Source organism: Antedon mediterranea, chromosome 11 (assembly GCF_964355755.1).
Source record: "Antedon mediterranea chromosome 11, ecAntMedi1.1, whole genome shotgun sequence".
In the NCBI taxonomy this organism is placed as follows: Eukaryota; Metazoa; Echinodermata; class Crinoidea; order Comatulida; family Antedonidae; genus Antedon; species Antedon mediterranea.
The window spans coordinates 17,999,164-18,022,099 of record NC_092680.1 but is presented as its reverse complement, the minus strand read 5'-3'; the positions used below and the strand labels follow the sequence as shown (position 1 = coordinate 18,022,099).

Genomic DNA, 22,936 nt, shown 5'->3' with positions numbered 1-22,936 from the left:
TAATATTCAAACAAGAGCAAACTCCGCCAGGAGTAAAATAGAAAATGGATCAAGAATCATTATTAAATCCGTATTGTAGTTTTGACGTTATGGCCTAAAATTAGTGAAATAATAAAGTGTTCCAGAATTAAGATCCTGGCGCGGATTGCCTCCAAAATTAAATGGAATATTCCGTTATTCTATCTGTTTTTTAAATGTGGTAAAAATCGTTTAGTTTTGACGTACGGCCTAAGTACTAAATACAAATTGTCCAGAATTGGAATCCTGGTCCGGATTGCCTCCAACATTTAATGGATCGTCCGTGACCAAATATCTACATATCTATCTGTGGTTTAAATTTGGTAAAAATCAGTTTTTTAGTTTAGACGTACGGGCTAAGGATTAAATACAAGTTGTCCAGAATCCGGAATAGTCCGAATTGCCTCTAACATTTATGGAATTGTCCGTCACCACATATCTATCTGTGGTTTAAATTAGGTAAAAATCAGTTTTTTAGTTTTGACGTACGGCCTAAGGACTAAAATACAAGTTGTCCAGAATCCGGAATAGTCCGAATTGCCTCCAACATTTAATGGATCGTCCGTGATCACATATCTATCTGTGGTTTAAATTTGGTAAAAATCATTTTTTTAGTTTTGACGTACGGCCGAAGGACTAAAATTCAAGTTGTCCAGAATCCGGAATAGTCCGAATTGCCTCCAACATTTATGGAATTGTCCGTCACCACATATCTATATGTGGGTTAAATTTGGTTTTAGTCTTCAGTTGCTGTTATCCTGCTAACAGACAAACACACAAATAAATTAATTTCTCAGACAAACACATAATTATATTTCTGGCGAATGTAAAAAAAATTGAATGAAAGAAATTAATGATTGGATGAAAGGTATTGCACAACTCGCATAAATAAAAACAGATACTTATTACATTGTGGTGCGCACACACAGCAAAGACATGCGTGATCAAACACATTCAGTATTTAATAGTCTTTAAACGTAACTTTCAGGGTGTAGAAAGTTTCTGGAACAATTTAAATAATTCATGTACTTTTCGTGGTCCGATTTGGATGGAATAAAAAACAGGTTGTTCAGCAACATATTTTCTTTGTTAATTAATCATCGACGCATACATGTCAATAAAGCAATCATACTGCGCATAACATGTTGTACATAGTTACGTTTCGTTGTTGATTTATTTTTTATTTATTTACGATATTACTGGTTTATTTGCATATTCCACACAAAGACATTCTGTTTGTGCTTGGACCCCATAGTTATTGTCATTATTACTCAAAGAAGTTTTTCATTGAAATTTCATAAGAAATAATATTGAATTGAATTAAATTAATATTTCCATTTCTATGCATAGATACAATGTTTTATAGTATAGTATTGGATTCCTCATTTTGTACGAACAATTATAATAATTAACGTCTTAGATACGACGTCATGGAGTGGGTTGTTGTAGACGTGTTCTTTCGTTTTCAATGTTCCCTTTATTTTCAACCAAAAAGTGCAATTTAATCTATATCCTTTAACCCACCGTTAATCATCCCACACGAGGCAATTCATATAAAAAGGTCTGGATTCAAATGATCTTACAAAATATACAAAATATCACAAAACACAGTACAATATAACAATAGTCTAAAGTTCAAGAATTTAGGAGTCGGATGGCCACTGGCACAAACAAATTTCTTTTCCTGTTTGTTCTACATGCAGGGCATCGAAAGCCTATGAGGCATGAGCTCGAAATAACTGAACAAGGAGGCATGGTTAACAATTAAATTTTTAGAATAGCTCCACTTTTTTCTAGAGTTTGCATGTCACAGAAAGAAGATAAGCTACGAAGTTGACAACCTATTAATTTAGAACTTAAGTTAACAATTATTTGTAGTGAGTTTCTCTCTTTGACCCTAAGACTAAAAAACCAGAATATAAAGGAAAAAATGTAAGCGTTCTCAATAAAGGAATTATAAAAAAACCTAAGAATTACTTTATCAACATTAAAATGGTTCAGCTTCATTAACAGATAAAGTCTCTGGTGTCCTTTCATTACTATTGCCTCTGTATTTAATTTCCAGCCAAGATTGTCCTCAAATATAGTACCTGGGTTTTTAAAGGAATGGAGGACAATATCGACTGGTTCGTCATTTATGATGGATACCCAAGGGCTGCGTCCTTTTTCCTTCCTAAAATCTACAATCATCTCCTTGGTTTTGGTCACATTGAGTTCCAAGTAGGAGTTTCCACAAAATTGGATAAAACCATCTAAAGCGGAACCATGACCGTCCTGTGAATTTTGAAGGAGAGACAGCAAAACAGTGTCGTCAGCAAATTTGACAACATGAAATTTATCAAAGCAGTTGGTGTTCAAATAATTTGAAATACTGACATCAGTAATTGTTATTCAAACAAATTATTTTTCATCTATATTATAAAAGTTATTGCGCACTACAAAATAGCAAATATCATTTCTGCAAATACAATTCAGCCGTTCACGATAATGTTGGATTCCAAATCATCTGAATGTTCACGCTATGTTGGATTTTTAGTGTTATGCAAATCATAATTTTGACAGTTTTTTTTTTTCAACCAATCAGAACAAAATTTACATGTCCAGAATCTATGAATAGTAGTGGGAGGCAATTGTTGAAATGAAATAAAAAGCAAGACTTCTATAAAACGCATGGCGTATCGTATGTAATTTCCATAATACAGCTCCACTCCAATGGCTGCCAATGCTGAAAACATAACGGCACATAACATAACATAAACATGCTTCGTAGTTTCTTTTCTCTAACTACAATTTGATTTTTAATTACTCCTGTAAACAGCTTGATTACATCATTTTACAAAGGAAACTTTATAGTATGCGTTTTCATAAATAAGTGAATAAACATATACATATTTGTATTTTCATTGACGAGGTTGTAATAGTAACTTCAGTAACTATTACAGTATTTATACGACACAAGACAAGTGTATCTGATAGGTACGTACTATTCGAACAAAGCCATATACATGGCTGCAGTAGCGTGCTCAAATTTGTTAGTGTTTACCGACAGACCAACCGACCGACCAACCATCCGACCAACCGACCGACATAGTGAGCTGTAGAGTAGAGTAAAAATACTACAGTGGATGCTGAAATTTGCTTTAAATGAGAAGGTGTTAGATGAAAAAGTAAACCTTATAGATTGTTATCAGAAGAGGTGACAAGAGGAGAAAACCAAGGACTGAAAAGAGAAATTCCTACATGGAGATTCTTGGAGATGGCTTAGAAATGGTTTTTTTGAAGGAGACAGAACTTACACGTGCGTAGCCTGTCACTTTTGACGTGCTCGTATAACGTAATTTCGAGTTAAAAAGTGAATCAAATATGATGATATTATTAAATAAAGGTTGTAAAACAGATATTGAACGTGCAGTGCGCGTGTAAAAATCTGCGCACTCATTGCAACGCTTGAAATTGCCTGAAAAGTACTCTAATTTCATCGAAAACAAATTTGACAATTTTGACAATTTTAAGCGCGCGTACGCATGCGTTATTTGCGCTACGCACGTAATTGTATTGCCATATAATTAAATATGACCTGAAATTTATGAGTACCAAATTTTAATTTAATTGTGATTCATGCTTGTGAAGATATGATTACAAACGTGATTTCGTTAAATCGTGCGTAGACCGCGTAATTTTTGATTGCGCACCGTGATAACCACATTGATTCCTGGCCATTTAGCTAGATGAAACTGATATCAAGACAAGGCCACACACAAGTTAGTGTTTACCGACCGACCAAGCATACCGACATATGAGCTGTAGAGTCGCGTTGCACGCGACTAAAAGTGTAGATAGATCCATTAGGCGTCATAAATCACGGCCCAACAAATTAGTACTCATGACAGAGATTCGGTCCAGTTTTGTTCACACAAATGTTTCCAGCAATGTTAACAACGCAACCGATGATTAGCCCTAAATATTCAGCAAACTGTATGATGCTACAGTTTAATTTGTTACTAAATAAGAGCTAGCGTTTCCGATCGCCGAATATCTTACTGTATTTATTTATTTATTTATTGTGGTTCTTTACTGTATAAATACAATCGACTTTATTACTGCGGTTCCATCACCACCTGATCCCCGTGGTTAAATTTCCATTTCTCCTCAATTTCTTGAGTCCACGTCAATAAATTGTTCTTTATAGTATCAAGTATGTCTTTATTTCCGAATACCTCAATGAAGGGGTTAATTATTTCGGTTTAATTTGTGCACTTTGTTATTACGAGTATAAAATTAAATCGATAAAAATCATCAAAACTCTTTACTTCTTTCTAATATCTTGAAGAAATGTTTACTTGTCAATAATACGTTTATAATTAGTCATTTAACAGTCACCAATGCATCTATTCTTCATTCAAATTAAAGAAACAAAATAGGTGACTTGCAAGGAATTATTATAGGTTCACACAATATCAACACTGAAGTTTATATTTAATTTTAAAAACTCAATTACATTGCACAAGTCACATAAATGCATCAGATAGGTTGACGAGCTTACAATATTTCTGTTGCTCTGTCTGTAGCGAACATTGTGTAATTAACTAGATTGTGCACTCCGGTATCAACATGTTACAAGGGCTATGCTTCTGTATTCTTTTAACTCATATTTATGGAAAAGGTAAGATATTATTTTTATATCAGTGTGACCGAGCCGTTACACAGTAGTGAGCTTGTGGGATGTCTTAGAATCATTGTGATTATTGACACAATGATAGAGGTTACGTCGGAGATAGCACGATGGGTCTTTATGAGGCGATGTTAATTGGCGTCCATCAGCGGCTTAAACACGACGTATCGATTGCTGCACAACCGATCAAAAATAGTAACTAACCACAAACACTTAGGTGTGCACATTGACAATCAACTTAACTGGCATACCCATGTCAGTAAGTTGAGCTCTATACTTTCGTTCAAAATCCACAAACTTAATTAGAAAATATCTTGACAAACGTACAGCACATTTATTTTACAACACCTTCATTTTACCACACATTGACTACGGTGCTCTTCTCTGGGGCACCGGAAGTAAAACAAACATTAACAAGATTCAAAAACTTCAAAATAGTTCTTCAAGCTCCGCCTGGCACCAGCACTCACATTCTTCTAACATCTCTACACATCATGAATGTGTCACAGAGGGTGCATTACCAGTTAGGCTGCCTAGCTTTAAAAGCTATGAACAATATTGCCCCTCGATACATCACCCACTGTTCCGATACGCTCTATGAGGACTATGGCTGCTTCCAGGGGCGACTTACTGATACACAAAGTAAAATTGGAATGTTTCCGGCGCTCTTTTATTTATTCTGCTAGTATTTTATATAATGTATTACCTTCTGTTTTAAAAGAATGTACCAATAATAACTCGTTTAAATTTAATTTCAAAATACACATTTTATCGTAATTTTCTAATTGAATATTTTTTTACATAATTGTTCTAAATTTAAATGTATATAGTATAGTCCGGTGGCAGGTGGGGGTAATCACCCATCATGACATCAAAATGAAAGTGGCTAACACTCATGAGAAAGATAATTGAATTAGCAAGCACATATTGAAATTTGAGCGAAAGTACAATAACAATATGTGATCATTTTATTCTATTTTATTACCTAATAAAAGATTGAAATGATTGAAATATATATTTATACTGGGTGACCTCTTCAGTCAATGACTGGTCTCCCAGAGGGCCCAGTTGGTGATCAGTGGCTGTGATGTACTAATACACCGGGGTAACCCCCTACTCGTCTCGAAAGATGTACTAGGTTCTTTAAAGTGCACACGAGCCAGATGTGTACACTGGACCTACGGTTTATAGTCCTTATCCGAGAAGACTCGTTCTACCACCAGAACCATGGAGTGAGTGAGCCTCGAACCCCTGCCGTTGTTATGGCAAGGTAATTACGGTTCCACTGTCTTAACCGCTCGGCCACTCACTCATAAAGAGAGTTTCCTAAAAGTCATATCATTTCATATCGTATAATAACTAAACAAGTGTAATTATATTTAAATAGAGTTTTCTTTTTTCAACAAAATTCAAGGTGTTTCTGAATTTATGTACGGCGGCTCACGATATACTGTAGTGGACACGGTTCAGAATAATGTAGTTAAAAGAAGAGATGCAAGAGAGTTCTGTGAATCTTACGGTGAACTTCTGGTTAGTTTGACGACTGCGGACGAGGCTGCAGCCGTCAACGACTTCATGAGTACACACTATCCAGATGATACATTTGTCATTGGCCTATCCCGAGAAGCAGGTTTGGACAGATATGTTGATTTCAATTGGTTATGGGAAACGGGAGAACATCTTGATACAGACGTTGTTGAATGGGAAGGTTCAGTAAAAGCACCAAATGTTGGAAGCATCTACTCGGCCGCAGTTAGATTAAGAGGAAAAATGAGGGATCGCCGAGTCGTGCACGATCTGCTTTCACCATACTTTATATGTGAAAGAGGTAAAGTTCATATACCGTAATTCTAGTTTCGTGACCTTGAGCCAAATTATCTCATAATTGCAGCTAGGTTCTATTATATAAAATTTATTAATTAATTTGAAACGATAACGATGAGGAAATCTGTGAGAATGAGAAAGTCACCTCAACCGAGACTCGAACCCGGAACCTTCTGCTTGATATGCAGATATCCTAACCATTAAACCACTTGGGGTTTCATTGTATTGTTCAAACTCGGTTGGATACCGACCCTTTATTCTTTGCCTGTTGTGTTTATATATATATATACAGTAAAGTATATTATAGAACCACCTATATAAACACAGCAAAGACATGCGTGATTAAACACATTCATTTATGTAATACCGTAGTCTTTAAACGTAACTTTCAGTTTTAGCAGTTTCTGAAATAATTTAAATAATTCGTGATCCGATTTTGATAAAATAAAAACAGATTGTTAAGCAACATATTTTCTTTGTCAATTAATCCTCGACGCATACATGTCACTAGAGCAATCATACTGCGCATAACATTTTGTACATAGTTACGTTTCGTTGTTGATTTATTTTACGATATTACTGGCTTATTTGCATATTCCACACAAAGAAATTACATTTGTGCTTGGACCCCACAGTTATTGTCATTATATATATACATATTTTTTTACTGTCGTTTGTCTTACCCTTGTTAAATCGTGTTTATCATTAAAAAAAAAGTTTATATATAGGGTTAAATGAGTTTTTATTGCTTTGCTGCCTTTAATATGTAATATAAATTACAATCAGCATATAGATGACTGAACATCTATTTTAATAATAGTAATAATAATAATAAAAACAATAACAACAATAACGACGACGACAACAACAATAACAATAATAATAATAATAATAACAATAATAATATCCTGGATTTATATAGCGCCTAATGTTGTGAAACCTCTAAGCTCTGAACATTATTACCCCAGTCATTCTTTTCTGATCAAACGTATGGAAACACACTCCCATAATGCAGCTATTAATCAGCGTAAAGTTGTGTCTTGACCTATCCGGGTTCCCATGTATACACCTGGGTGGAGAGAGGCGAACGTAAGTAAAGTATCTTGCCTAAGGATACAAGCAATGCAGCGAGAGTTGGATTCGAACATCGATCTCACGATCAACAGTCGAACGTCCAAAAAACGTCAAAAATTATTACTGTTAATCTTCTTGTATTACAGCTATTTCGGGATTTTACATTGTTGGTGAAGAGAAAGTAGGCGTACAGAACATGGCCCTTTATTTGAGATGTGCTATACGTTGTAGAAGAGAATATTTCTGTAATGGGTTTTATGTAGATGATGCAGGGTGCCAAATTGAGATGGGAAAAGTGAACATACAGCACTCAATCAAAGCAGAAAGGATTAGTAGAATCTAAAATCGTGTTGTTCTGCTTTTCTCTTTCAGCTTTATGGGCTGCCTCTCGATGGGAAAAAGCAGTGAAAATGATTTTGCTTTTTTGTTATTTAATAATGCAATAGAACTATTATCACAAGCTTTGATATTTGTTTCACTCCTCTTAGTGTAATCAAATTATAGTAATTCATTATGACTTTGAACTTTGAATCTTTTAATAATTATAAATGTCGTCATAAAGGTGAACAGTAAAAACAGACAGATGTATACAAATGGTTGTGATTTACAGTTAAATATAATTTTTTTTTTTTAATTAGCCTAAATTTTTATTAGTGGGTTATAAAATATAATCTTGAAAATTAGTGCTCATGCATTCAGGAAAATAAAATAAATAAGAACTTGTTTAGTCTGTTTTGTAGTTAAGTTGTCTATAGAGTAGAACCGGTAATGTTTAAAGAGATATTCCAGAACAATGAACAAATAATATTCAAACAAGAGCAAACTCCGCCAGGAGTAAAATAGAAAATGGATCAAGAATCATTATTAAATCCGTATTGTAGTTTTGACGTTATGGCCTAAAATTAGTGAAATAATAAAGTGTTCCAGAATTAAGATCCTGGCCCGGATTGCCTCCAAAATTAAATGGAATATTCCGTTACATACACATATCTATCTGTTTTTTAAATGTGGTAAAAATCGTTTAGTTTTGACGTACGGCCTAAGTACTAAATACAAATTGTCCAGAATTGGAATCCTGGTCCGGATTGCCTCCAACATTTAATGGATCGTCCGTGACCACATATCTATCTGTGGTTTAAATTTGGTAAAAATCAGTTTTTTAGTTTAGACGTACGGCCTAAGGACTAAAATACAAGTTGTCCAGAATCCGGAATAGTTCGAATTGCCTCCAACATTTAATGGATCGTCCGTGATCACATATCTATCTGTGGTTTAAATTTGGTAAAAATCATTTTTTTAGTTTTGACGTACGGCCGAAGGACTAAAATTCAAGTTGTCCAGAATCCGGAATAGTCCGAATTGCCTCCAACATTTATGGAATCGTCCGTCACCACATATCTATATGTGGGTTAAATTTGGTTTTAGTCTTCAGTTGCTGTTATCCTGCTAACAGACAAACACACAAATAAATTAATTTCTCAGACAAACACATAATTATATTTCTGGCGAATGTAAAAAAAATTGAATGAAAGAAATTAATGATTGGATGAAAGGTATTGCACAACTCGCATAAATAAAAACAGATACTTATTACATTGTGGTGCGCACACACAGCAAAGACATGCGTGATCAAACACATTCAGTATTTAATAGTCTTTAAACGTAACTTTCAGGGTGTAGAAAGTTTCTGGAACAATTTAAATAATTCATGTATTTTTCGTGGTCCAATTTGGATGGAATAAAAAACAGGTTGTTCAGCAACATATTTTCTTTGTTAATTAATCATCGACGCATACAATGTCAATAAAGCAATCATACTGCGCATAACATGTTGTACATAGTTACGTTTCGTTGTTGATTTATTTTTTATTTACTGGTTTATTTGCATATTCCACACAAAGACATTCTGTTTGTGCTTGGACCCCACAGTTATTGTCATTATTACTCAAAGAAGTTTTTCATTGAAATTTCATAAAAAATAATATTGAATTGAATTAAATTAATATTTCCATTTCTATGCATAGATACAATGTTTTATAGTATAGTATTGGATTCCTCATTTTGTACGAACAATTATATTAATTAACGTCTTAGATACGACGTCATGGAGTGGGTTGTTGTAGACGTGTTCTTTCGTTTTCAATGTTCCCTTTATTTTCAACCAAAAAGTGCAATTTAATCTATATCCTTTAACCCACCGTTAATCATCCCACACGAGGCAATTCATATAAAAAGGTCTGGATTCAAATGATCTTAAAAAATATACAAAATATCACAAAACACAGTACAATATAACAATAGTCTAAAGTTCAAGAATTTAGGAGTCGGATGGCCACTGGCACAAACAAATTTCTTTTCCTGTTTGTTCTACATGCAGGGCATCGAAAGCCTATGAGGCATGAGCTCGAAATAACTGAACAAGGAGGCATGGTTAACAATTAAATTTTTAGAATAGCTCCACTTTTTTCTAGAGTTTGCATGTCACAGAAAGAAGATAAGCTACGAAGTTGACAACCTATTAATTTAGAACTTAAGTTAACAATTATTTGTAGTGAGTTTCTCTCTTTGACCCTAAGACTAAAAAACCAGAATATAAAGGAAAAAATGTAAGCGTTCTCAATAAAGGAATTATAAAAAAACCTAAGAATTACTTTATCAACATTAAAATGGTTCAGCTTCATTAACAGATAAAGTCTCTGGTTTCCTTTCATTACTATTGCCTCTGTATTTAATTTCCAGCCAAGATTGTCCTCAAATATAGTACCTGGGTTTTTAAAGGAATGGAGGACAATATCGACTGGTTCGTCATTTATGATGGATACCCAAGGGCTGCGTCCTTTTTCCTTCCTAAAATCTACAATCATCTCCTTGGTTTTGGTCACATTGAGTTCCAAGTAGGAGTTTCCACAAAATTGGATAATACCATCTAAAGCGGAACCATGACCGTCCTGTGAATTTTGAAGGAGAGACAGCAAAACAGTGTCGTCAGCAAATTTGACAACATGAAATTTATCAAAGCAGTTGGTGTTCAAATAATTTGAAATACTGACATCAGTAATTGTTATTCAAACAAATTATTTTTCATCTATATTATAAAAGTTATTGCGCACTACAAAATAGCAAATATCATTTCTGCAAATACAATTCAGCCGTTCACGATAATGTTGGATTCCAAATCATCTGAATGTTCACGCTATGTTGGATTTTTAGTGTTATGCAAATCATAATTTTGACAGTTTTTTTTTTTCAACCAATCAGAACAAAATTTACATGTCCAGAATCTATGAATAGTAGTGGGAGGCAATTGTTGAAATGAAATAAAAAGCAAGACTTCTATAAAACGCATGGCGTATCGTATGTAATTTCCATAATACAGCTCCACTCCAATGGCTGCCAATGCTGAAAACATAACGGCACATAACATAACATAAACATGCTTCGTAGTTTCTTTTCTCTAACTACAATTTGATTTTTAATTACTCCTGTAAACAGCTTGATTACATCATTTTACAAAGGAAACTTTATAGTATGCGTTTTCATAAATAAGTGAATAAACATATACATATTTGTATTTTCATTGACGAGGTTGTAATAGTAACTTCAGTAACTATTACAGTATTTATACGACACAAGACAAGTGTATCTGATAGGTACGTACTATTCGAACAAAGCCATATACATGGCTGCAGTAGCGTGCTCAAATTTGTTAGTGTTTACCGACAGACCAACCGACCGACCAACCATCCGACCAACCGACCGACATAGTGAGCTGTAGAGTAGAGTAAAAATACTACAGTGGATGCTGAAATTTGCTTTAAAGGAGAAGGTGTTAGATGAAAAAGTAAACCTTATAGATTGTTATCAGAAGAGGTGACAAGAGGAGAAAACCAAGGACTGAAAAGAGAAATTCCTACATGGAGATTCTTGGAGATGGCTTAGAAATGGTTTTTTGAAGGAGACAGAACTTACACGTGCGTAGCCTGTCACCTTTGACGTGCTCGTATAACGTAATTTCGAGTTAAAAAGTGAATCAAATATGATGATATTATTAAATAAAGGTTGTAAAACCGATATTGAACGTGCAGTGCGCGTGTAAAAATCTGCGCACTCATTGCAACGCTTGAAATTGCCTGAAAAGTACTCTAATTTCATCGAAAACAAATTTGACAATTTTGACAATTTTAAGCGCGCGTACGCATGCGTTATTTGCGCTACGCACGTAATTGTATTGCCATATAATTAAATATGACCTGAAATTTATGAGTACCAAATTTTAATTTAATTGTGATTCATGCTTGTGAAGATATAATTACAAACGTGATTTCGTTAAATCGTGCGTAGACCGCGTAATTTTTGATTGCGCACCGTGATAACCACATTGATTCCTGGCCATTTAGCTAGATGAAACTGATATCAAGACAAGGCCACACACAAGTTAGTGTTTACCGACCGACCAAGCATACCGACATAGTGAGCTGTAGAGTCGCGTTGCACGCGACTAAAAGTGTAGATAGATCCATTAGGCGTCATAAATCACGGCCCAACAAATTAGTACTCATGACAGAGATTCGGTCCAGTTTTGTTCACACAAATGTTTCCAGCAATGTTAACAACGCAACCGATGATTAGCCCTAAATATTCAGCAAACTGTATGATGCTACAGTTTAATTTGTTACTAAATAAGAGCTAGCGTTTCCGATCGCCGAATATCTTACTGTATTTATTTATTTATTTATTGTGGTTCTTTACTGTATAAATACAATCGACTTTATTACTGCGGTTCCATCACCACCTGATCCCCGTGGTTAAATTTCCATTTCTCCTCAATTTCTTGAGTCCACGTCAATAAATTGTTCTTTATAGTATCAAGTATGTCTTTATTTCCGAATACCTCAATGAAGGGGTTAATTATTTCGGTTTAATTTGTGCACTTTGTTATTACGAGTATAAAATTAAATCGATAAAAATCATCAAAACTCTTTACTTCTTTCTAATATCTTGAAGACATGTTTACTTGTCAATAATACGTTATAATTAGTCATTTAACAGTCACCAATGCATCTATTCTTCATTCAAATTAAAGAAACAAATTACAATAGGTGACTTGCAAGGAATTATTATAGGTTCACACAATATCAACACTGAAGTTTATATTTAATTTAAAAAACTCAATTACATTGCACAAGTCACATAAATGCATCAGATAGGTTGACGAGCTTACAATATTTCTGTTGCTCTGTCTGTAGCGAACATTGTGTAATTAACTAGATTGTGCACTCCGGTATCAACATGTTACAAGGGCTATGCTTCTGTATTCTTTTAACTCATATTTATGGAAAAGGTAAGATATTATTTTTATATCAGTGTGACCGAGCCGTTACACAGTGGTGAGCTTGTGGGATGTCTTAGAATCATTGTGATTATTGACACAATGATAGAGGTTACGTCGGAGATAGCACGATGGGTCTTTATGAGGCGATGTTAATTGGCGTCCATCAGCGGCTTAAACACATAAATAGACGTATCGATTGCTGCACAACCGATCAAAATAGTAACTAACCACAAACACTGAGGTGTGCATATTGACAATCAACTTAACTGGCATACCCATGTCAGTAAGTTGAGCTCTATACTTTCGTTCAAAATCCACAAACTTAATTAGAAAATATCTTGACAAACGTACAGCACATTTATTTTACAACACCTTCATTTTACCACACATTGACTACGGTGCTCTTCTCTGGGGCACCGGAAGTAAAACAAACATTAACAAGATTCAAAAACTTCAAAATAGTTCTTCAAGCTCCGCCTGGCACCAGCGCTCACATTCTTCTAACATCTCTACACATCATGAATGTGTCACAGAGGGTGCATTACCAGTTAGGCTGCCTAGCTTTAAAAGCTATGAACAATATTGCCCCTCGATACATCACCCAACGATTTCCCACTGTTCCGATACGCTCTATGAGGACTATGGCTGCTTCCAGGGGCGACTTACTGATACACAAAGTAAAATTGGAATGTTTCCGGCGCTCTTTTATTTATTCTGCTAGTATTTTATATAATGTATTACCTTCTGTTTTAAAAGAATGTACCAATATTAACTCGTTTAAATTTAATTTTAAAATACACATTTTATCGTAATTTTCTAATTGAATATTTTTTTACATAATTGTTCTAAATTTAAATGTTTATAGTATAGTCCGGTGGCAGGTGGGGGTAATCACCTATCATGACATCAAAATGAAAGTGGCTAACACTCATGAGAAAGATAATTGAATTAGCAAGCACATATTGAAATTTGAGCGAAAGTACAATAACAATATGTGATCATTTTATTCTATTTTATTACCTAATAAAAGAGAGTTTCCTAAAAGTCATATCATTTCATATCGTATAATAACTAAACAAGTGTAATTATATTTAAATAGTGTTTTCTTTTTTCAACAAAATTCAAGGTGTTTCTGAATTTATGTACGGCGGCTCACGATATACTGTAGTGGACACGGTTCAGAATAATGTAGTTAAAAGAAGAGATGCAAGAGAGTTCTGTGAATCTTACGGTGAACTTCTGGTTAGTTTGACGACTGCGGACGAGGCTGCAGCCGTCAACGACTTCATGAGTACACACTATCCAGATGATACATTTGTCATTGGCCTATCCCGAGAAGCAGGTTTGGACAGATATGTTGATTTCAATTGGTTATGGGAAACGGGAGAACATCTTGATACAGACGTTGTTGAATGGGAAGGTTCAGCACCAAATGTTGGAAGCATCTACTCGGCCGCAGTTAGATTAAGAGGAAAAATGAGGGATCGCCGGGTCGTGCGCGGTCTGCTTTCACCATACATTATATGTGAAAGAGGTAAAGTTCATATACCGTAATTCTAGTTTCGTGACCTTGAGCCAAATTATCTCATAATTGCAGCTAGGTTCTATAATATAAAATTTATTAATTAATTTGAAACGATAAAGATGAGGAAATCTGTGAGAATGAGAAAGTCACCTCAACAGAGACCCGAACCCGGAACCTTCTGCTTGATATGCAGATATCCTAACCATTAGACCACTTGGGGTTTCATTGTATTGTTCAAACTCGGTTGGATACCGACCCTTTATTCTGTGCCTGTTGTGTTTATATATATATACAGTAAAATATATTATAGAACCGATATAAACACAGCAAAGACATGCGTGATTAAACACATTCATTTATGTAATAGTCTTTAAACGTAACTTTCAGTTTTAGCAGTTTCTGAAACAATTTAAATAATTCGTGATCCGATTTTGATAAAATAAAAACAGAATGTTAAGCAACATATTTTCTTTGTCAATTAATCCTCGACGCATACATGTCACTAGAGCAATCATACTGCGCATAATATTTTGTACATAGTTACGTTTCGTTGTTGATTTATTTTACGATATTACTGGCTTATTTGCATATTCCACACAAAGAAATTACATTTGTGCTTGGACCCCACAGTTATTGTCATTATATATATACATATTTTTTACTGTCGTTTGTCTTACCCTTGTGAAATCGTGTTTAACATTTTTTTTTAAATAGTTTATAGGGTTAAATGAGTTTATATTGCTTTGCTGCCTTTAATATGTAATATAAATTACAATCAGCATATAGATGACTGAACATCTATTTTAATAATAGTAATAACAATAATAAAAACAATAACAACAATAACGACGACGACGACAACAACAACAATAACAATAACAATAATAATAATAACAATAATAATATCCTGGATTTATATAGCGCCTAATGTTGTGAAACCTCTAAGCTCTGAACATTATTACCCCAGTCATTCTTTTCTGATCAAACGTATGGAAACGGAAACATACTCCCATAAGGCAGCTATTAATCAGCGTAAAGTTGTGTCTTGACATATCCGGGTTCTCATGCATAGGCCTACACCTGGGTGGAGAGAGGCAAACGTAAAGTAAAGTATCTTGCCTAAGGATACAAGCAATGCAGCGAGAGTTGGATTCGAACATCGATCTCACGATCAACAGTCGAACGTCCAAAAAACGTCAAAAATTATTACTGTTAATCTTCTTGTATTACAGCTATTTCGGGATTTTACATTGTTGGTGAAGAGAAAGTAGGCGTACAGAACATGGCCCTTTATTTGAGATGTGCTATACGTTGTAGAAGAGAATATTTCTGTAATGGGTTTTATGTAGATGATGCAGGGTGCCAAATTGAGATGGGAAAAGTGAACATACAGCACTCAATCAAAGCAGAAAGGATTAGTAGAATCTAAAATCGTGTTGTTCTGCTTTTCTCTTTCAGCTTTATGGGCTGCCTCTCGATGGGAAACAGCAGTGAAAATGATTTTGCTTTATTGTTATTTAATAATGCAATAGAACTATTATCACAAGCTTTGATATTTGTTTCACTCCTCTTAGTGTAATCAAATTATAGTAATTCATTATGACTTTGAACTTTGAATCTTTTAATAATTATAAATGTCGTCATAAAGGTGAACAGTAAAAACAGACAGATGTATACAAATGGTTGTGATTTACAGTTAAATATAATTTTTTTTTTTTAATTAGCCTAAATTTTTATTAGTGGGTTATAAAATATAATCTTGAAAATTAGTGCTCATGCATTCAGGAAAATAAAATAAATAAGAACTTGTTTAGTCTGTTTTGTAGTTAAGTTGTCTATAGAGTAGAACCGGTAATGTTTAAAGAGATATTCCAGAACAATGAACAAATAATATTCAAACAAGAGCAAACTCCGCCAGGAGTAAAATAGAAAATGGATCAAGAATCATTATTAAATCCGTATTGTAGTTTTGACGTTATGGCCTAAAATTAGTGAAATAATAAAGTGTTCCAGAATTAAGATCCTGGCCCGGATTGCCTCCAAAATTAAATGGAATATTCCGTTACATACACATATCTATCTGTTTTTTAAATGTGGTAAAAATCGTTTAGTTTTGACGTACGGCCTAAGTACTAAATACAAATTGTCCAGAATTGGAATCCTGGTCCGGATTGCCTCCAACATTTAATGGATCGTCCGTGACCACATATCTATCTGTGGTTTAAATTTGGTAAAAATCAGTTTTTTAGTTTAGACGTACGGCCTAAGGACTAAAATACAAGTTGTCCAGAATCCGGAATAGTCCGGATTGCCTCCAACATTTAATGGATCGTCCGTGATCACATATCTATTTGTGGTTTAAATTTGGTAAAAATCAGTTTTTTAGTTTAGACGTACGGCCTAAGGACTAAAATACAAGTTGTCCAGAATCCGGAATAGTCCGAATTGCCTCCAACATTTATGGAATCGTCCGTCACAACTTTTAGTTTTAGCAATTTAAATAATTCATGTATTAATTAACCTTTCGTGATCCGATTTTGAATAAAAAACAGATTGTTCAGCAACATATTTTCTTTGTCAATCATCGACGCATACATGTCACTAGAGCAATCATACTGCGCATAACATTTTGTACATTTTATTTTACGATATTACTGGCTTATTTGCATATTCCACACAAACACATTCTGTTTGTGCTTGGAACTGTCAGTTATTATTTTAAAGAAGTTTTTCATTGACATTTCCTGAAAAATAATCTTGAGTTGAATTAAATCAATATTTCCATTTCTATGCATAGATACAATGTTTTATATATGTATAATTGGATTCCTCATTTTGTACGAAAAATAATATTAATTAATGTCTTAGAAACGACGTCGTGGAGTGGGTTGTTGTAGACGTGTTCTTTCGTTTTCAATGTGTACTTCTACTTGTTACGGGTATAATAATATAGGCCTAATTAAATCGATAACAATCCCATATTTCATAAAAAAGTCTTATTTTAATTATTTTTTTCTAATGATGTCTTTGTGAGTATTTTGTTTACTATATATATATATATATCGGTTTATTATATAGGAAATCTATACTAAAAATATAATTGTCTGAATGGCTTAATTATACTTTTGTTTGGTTTACAAATGAATATGTCAACAAGGACTGCAATTTGTCTTTCTGTCTTTCTACACAATAACAACACGTATTGAATTACATTTGATCCAACCTTCACACCCTGGTTTATATTCTGTATATAAAACCGTTGCATCGTATTCTACGTTGTAATTAACAACAGCACCAGTACATCAACATGCTGCTAAGAGTATTATGCTTCTGTATACTTAATGTATACATATATGGAAACTTTGGTAAGATATTATTTATTATAACACAAATAGATTCTTGTTATTTGACGAATGTGGGTCACGTGGTGTTTGATAGACATGTACTATCAAGCGGTAACGTGGATAGTATTTTAAAGCTCATAACGGTTGTTTTTCATCTTTCACATTATTTAATTATTTTCCGAATCGAACCCATACACATTTATTCTTTTTGTAAAATACTATTAGGCCTAAAATGGCATGTCCATTTTCTGTTTTTTTTTTCCCCTAGTTTCAAATTGAAATTTGGACAAGCTAAATAGCATCATTTTTCATGTAACAAGAACAGTTTGTTCTCCTTGTCTAATCAGTGCATATGTTTTAGGCCTACCACTTTTAAGCAGAGGCGGAAACTATTTCATCGCACAATTTAGATTTTTCTTCGCTTCTACAATTTAGGCCTACTCGAACGGGATTAAAAATTAAAATTGAGAGGTACTATTGACTGTCTGAGCTCTTGTTACACTGAATGTCGTATAATGTTCAAATAATTATTGTAAATGGTTTTTTTTACCAATTCAAGGTGATTCTGTATTTAAATACAGTGGCTCACGATATACTATCGTGAACGCGGTTCACAATAATTTTGAAACAAGAAGAGATGCAAGAGAGTTCTGTGAATCTCACGGTGAACTTCTGGTTAGTTTGACGACTGCGGATGAGGCTGCAGCCGTCAACGACTTCATGAGTACACACTATCCGAATATGAACTTCGTGGTTGGTCTTTCAAGGGAAGCAGGTTTGGACAGAGATGTTGACTCAAATTGGATATGGGAGACAGGAGAACATCTGGATTCAGACGTTATTAAATGGCATACAAATCGGCCAGAAATCAATAACACCGAATCGGCCGGATGTAGAATGGATGATGGATACTTGAAAGACAGCACGTACCATGATAAACTGTGGTCGTCATACCTAATTTGTAAACGAGGTAAAGCCATTTTTTTCTAGTATACCGTGGCGTTTGCTTAATAGCTGGGCACCAACCCTCTTGAGCTTCGGTTAAGTCGACTCTAAGTCCTTAAGGCCAATTTACACAGATGTGCGGTAACGGTAAAAGTACAGAATGTTATTTCTTATGGCCATGATTTACAGAGCGGATTCCGCTCAGCATAGGTACAGATTTTGTGAGACAAGCTACGCGGTTTTCCGATTTACCACTACCGCTCATCTGTGTAAATTGACCTTTATATTTTTAACAGCTTTTTGCAGTTCGTTTTCCAATTTATATTCAATTTTTAGCCGGCCAATGTTGGAATAAATCGTTTTTAGCGGCGGAGAGCATTTTGTTTTTCTTCAATTTCTCTTTAGAGTCCACACGACGACGTTTGTTGTTATCTACGGTAGCCTACTGTAGCTACTCTTAATATAAAATGTAATCAGTATAATTACTAATCTAGTCTGGTTTCCCGACGGAATTATGACTTCAATATTAGTAAAAAGATCAAATAATTTGGCATATATGGCATTTCAAACGTATACTAGCCTACTTGAGCTTGTTTTTCCGACTAAAATAAAAAATCCTCGAAATAACTACAGACTTGGGGCAAGTCTATTAATATCATGTCTTTTATACTTAATTAATACTGTCTATTTTCTTTTAATTCAGTTACTTCGGAATTTTACATTGTTGGTGATAAGAAAGTACATTCCGAAATGCCTGTATATTTGAGATGTGCTATACGCTGCCTGAGAGACTACGGCTGCAATGGGTTTTATGTGGATGACACGGTGTGCCACATTGAAATGGAAAAAGTCAACAAACATCACTAAATCAAAGCAGGGAGGAAATATGGTACTAAATTCTAATATCTATTATTTTAAAAAAAAATTTAAAAAACAAATAAAAACAGAAAACGTCATCGACTATATTAATTTTTCTATTTATTTATTATTCAGAGGTACGTATAGAGAACAGACATAAAATACCAGCAGATCCAGAAGCTAAGATGTACATGCTTCTGATTCTGGAATCAATTCATCTTTTCCGAATTAGTCTGAAATCTGTGGAGTAATTATCAATATCAAATTATTGTTTTTATTAAAAGCAATTTAAATTTTTAATTCGAAATTCAAGAGACCTTTTTAGTTCAGTATTTTGTGTAATAGGCGTATGTTTTAGGTATTTTAAATGTATTCTAGATGTATTTTAAAGACATTTATATGTATTTTAATATCTTATCTCCTTAAGAAGACACCTTTCGTATGTCTTTTTTAAAATTACAACTAATATTCCTTAACCCTCTTAAACAAGAGGTTAAATTTGTTTTTATTTAATTGAATAGATAGAGGTACTAATATAATATACTAAACATATATAAATTAATGCCATGGTATAAATTTATAAAACGTAAACAGGTTTCTTATAATTTGTTCTTTATTTATTTATTAAAACATATTTAGGCAGGATAACATAATTAAGAAAAGAAAAGATCACAAAATTTCTGTTTTTCAATAGGGTCCTGCAATGAAACAACTATATAAAAAAAAAAATAGAAAAGAACACAATAGTTCTAATCAGGCCTAGGCCTATATTTACCAAATATGGAAGCAACGAAATTGGATTAAAGATTACGGTACTTTACAATAGGTGGATAAAAATAAATAGGTTGTATTCGTTAAATATACAGTGTTTCAACTCAAATATCTCATTAATATAATTATTCGTTATATACATTTAAAAGGAATGAATATACTGACATTGTTATCAATATTTGTTTAATTTTGAATTTTATGGACATACTTTAAAATGTATTGTCCCCCAAAAACATGAACAATGAAGAATAATTAAATCCGACTTTAAATAGGTCATTTTGTAGTTTTAATAAAGTTAATCACTTCCGTAGAAAAAAAAAACAGAAAAAAAATAATGTTTTCACTTATAAAATGACAAAATAAATGGTTAAATTCAACTAAAAACCTATTGGCTGGCCGCCAATTTTACTATTTCTTGCGTTAAATTGCAGTTTTTTCAGGTAAATAAATTTGTTTTCGATCCAATTTTTAGTCAAAAGTGGATAACTATTATTTTACATTAAAACTTAACAAAATTATTTTTTCTTCAATTTCTGATTAAAAAAAGGTTATTTTAATGTGGAAGTAGTCCTATTGAATCATAACATGACGTCACGTTATACCTATTTATTATTCTGTCAGTTTCAATTTCTAATCTTTGTTACGGATATATAAGAGTCCCGTATTCATTCTGAACGTAGGGGAATGAACTCATTGTACTAAGCCTCGGCATAATGTGGTAGGGTGGCCAGTTCCTTTCCACGCCGCCTTTTTTCTCCCTAGTATTTCCAACCAGGCTGAGTGGACTGGGAATTGTCGGGAATTGAACCCGGGTCTATCTGTATGACAGTCAAGTGTCCTAACCACTCGGCTATCCAACTACAACGGATATATAAACATAATTAAATCGATAAAAACTCTATTTCTTAAAAACCTTATTATAATTAATCTTTTCAAGTATTATCACGATGAGTCAGTGCTACTTATTTTCTAGGTTGATTATATCGGAAATCTATTCCCGAAATGACGAATTTATTTATCCTTTTGGTTTACAAATAAAGCTCTGTCTACACTATCAAACTAGTTTGATAAGAAAAACGTGTGATGCGCCCAAATATGGTAGTGATACACCCACCGGCGCAGATCCTGGAGGAACGGAGGGACTTGTCCCCCATTTTTTTAGTGGGGGGTTGTCCCCCTCACTTTTCAACAGCAAAATCATTAAATTGTTGAATGAAATAGAAAGTAAGACTTCTATGACACGCATGGCGTATCGTATGTAATTTCAGAAAATACAGTAGGCCTATAATCTAAGAATAGATTTTATGCGAGTATAACCAGTGGCCCATCAGGACCAGTGCCTAAAAAGTGCGTAGCCCAAAATAATTGTGTTCTTCCGGGCGGTAAGCTTGGTTTCCACTACTAGAACGTAATAGGACGTAAACGCAACGCAAGCGTTTTTACCAATGACAAGCGAAGTTATAGACAGTTAGCAATCACAAGCGAATAAGCCATCGCTTGTGATTGGTCAATTCACTTGTGTTGCGTCGCTAGTGGGAACCACGCTTAAAGGAAAGGAACACCCTGGGCTAAATGTGCCACTGTGCTTATAGATAAATGTAATAAAAACATGATTACAATGGTTCAAGGTACAATAGTAAGCAATTTAGTTAAAAAATAGACTTTTAAACGACAACATATCGGAAATTGAACAGCGCCATTTTGACCGGTTAAGAGCAATTATGTGACGTCAGATTAGGTGGACGCATTCAAGCAAATCCAAGCGTCCATCCTCATAGTACAGTATTTCAATATGGAAGTGCGGGATATAACCATAAATAAAATCAAATAAATAGCCTAACATACCTAATATTTTCGGAATATGGCTTGGAGTTTTTATAATTCAGAAAATTTGGAACCAGAATATACAGAAAGAGAGTTAGTTTTGCGTCGTGGTGATGAGTAAAAAAGAAGAGAAGAAGAACATTCTCGAGCATAACAAGCCGTCGAAGAATGGTGTTCTTTCGGCCAGTGTATCTGTACTGTATGCCTTACTAGGCCTAGGCCTAGAACTCGTGTTGAACGAAAATAAAGTAGACACTGCATCGTCAACCAACAGCCTCCGTTTGGAAGGTTTGCCAGTTAATTCCCCTACCAAACCCCGTTTGAAACAGCTAGGCAATAAAAGTAACAATAGATTAACAATAGCTGAAAGATTTACGAATTCGCTTGCAGAAGAAAAGATCGATCGAAGGTTTGTTTACCAAGTCAGCGCATGCTCATACCGTGTCATCGCCGTCCTGCATGACCGCATGTCGCGTTATTAGCCAATCATATTAGCGGATTCGCTTAGCCAATAGAAGCGCCGAATGCAACCGCGAATCTTAAAATTTTCGTCGGCCGTATCTGACGTCACAAACAGGCTGCCATGAGCACAAGATGGCGATTTTCAAATGTCTTGAAAACCGCTTTAAAATCCTGTTTACTAGAAAACTACAAATCCGATTTAAACATAAATTGTGCTGAATATTAAGTTGGTAGGGTTACTTTTATAATAGTTAGGTAAGATATTAGGGTGTTCCTTTCCTTTAAGT

At 34.2% G+C, this 22,936-nt stretch overlaps 2 protein-coding genes across 2 annotated transcripts; both read left to right on the top strand.

Annotated features, from left to right (window-relative positions):
• Nucleotides 1-12,827: 12,827 nt before the first annotated feature.
• LOC140062845 (uncharacterized) lies at nucleotides 12,828-16,770 on the top strand. Its single transcript, XM_072109215.1, has 3 exons — nucleotides 12,828-12,929; nucleotides 14,047-14,454; nucleotides 15,678-16,770. The coding sequence occupies exons 1-3, from the start codon at nucleotides 12,878-12,880 to the stop codon at nucleotides 15,872-15,874; spliced, it is 657 nt and encodes a 218-aa protein (XP_071965316.1). The 5' UTR covers nucleotides 12,828-12,877; the 3' UTR covers nucleotides 15,875-16,770.
• A 982-nt stretch (nucleotides 16,771-17,752) lies between these two features.
• Nucleotides 17,753-19,837, top strand: LOC140062037 (uncharacterized). The gene is made up of 4 exons (XM_072108080.1): nucleotides 17,753-17,810; nucleotides 18,349-18,759; nucleotides 19,438-19,623; nucleotides 19,728-19,837. The coding sequence occupies exons 1-3, from the start codon at nucleotides 17,753-17,755 to the stop codon at nucleotides 19,599-19,601; spliced, it is 633 nt and encodes a 210-aa protein (XP_071964181.1). The 3' UTR covers nucleotides 19,602-19,623; nucleotides 19,728-19,837.
• Nucleotides 19,838-22,936: the final 3,099 nt, after the last annotated feature.

What these genes read in the sequence shown, in the direction of transcription:
- LOC140062845 (XM_072109215.1), top strand. Translation starts at nt 12,878, where the DNA reads ATGTTACAAGGGCTATGCTTCTGTATTCTTTTAACTCATATTTATGGA. An exon ending in AACTCATATTTATGGAAAAG is followed by an intron (nt 12,930 to 14,046) that starts GTAAGATATTAT and finishes ACAAAATTCAAG; the next exon opens with GTGTTTCTGAATTTATGTAC. An exon ending in ATACATTATATGTGAAAGAG is followed by an intron (nt 14,455 to 15,677) that starts GTAAAGTTCATA and finishes CTTGTATTACAG; the next exon opens with CTATTTCGGGATTTTACATT.
- LOC140062037 (XM_072108080.1), top strand. Translation starts at nt 17,753, where the DNA reads ATGCTGCTAAGAGTATTATGCTTCTGTATACTTAATGTATACATATAT. An exon ending in ATACATATATGGAAACTTTG is followed by an intron (nt 17,811 to 18,348) that starts GTAAGATATTAT and finishes TACCAATTCAAG; the next exon opens with GTGATTCTGTATTTAAATAC. An exon ending in ATACCTAATTTGTAAACGAG is followed by an intron (nt 18,760 to 19,437) that starts GTAAAGCCATTT and finishes CTTTTAATTCAG; the next exon opens with TTACTTCGGAATTTTACATT.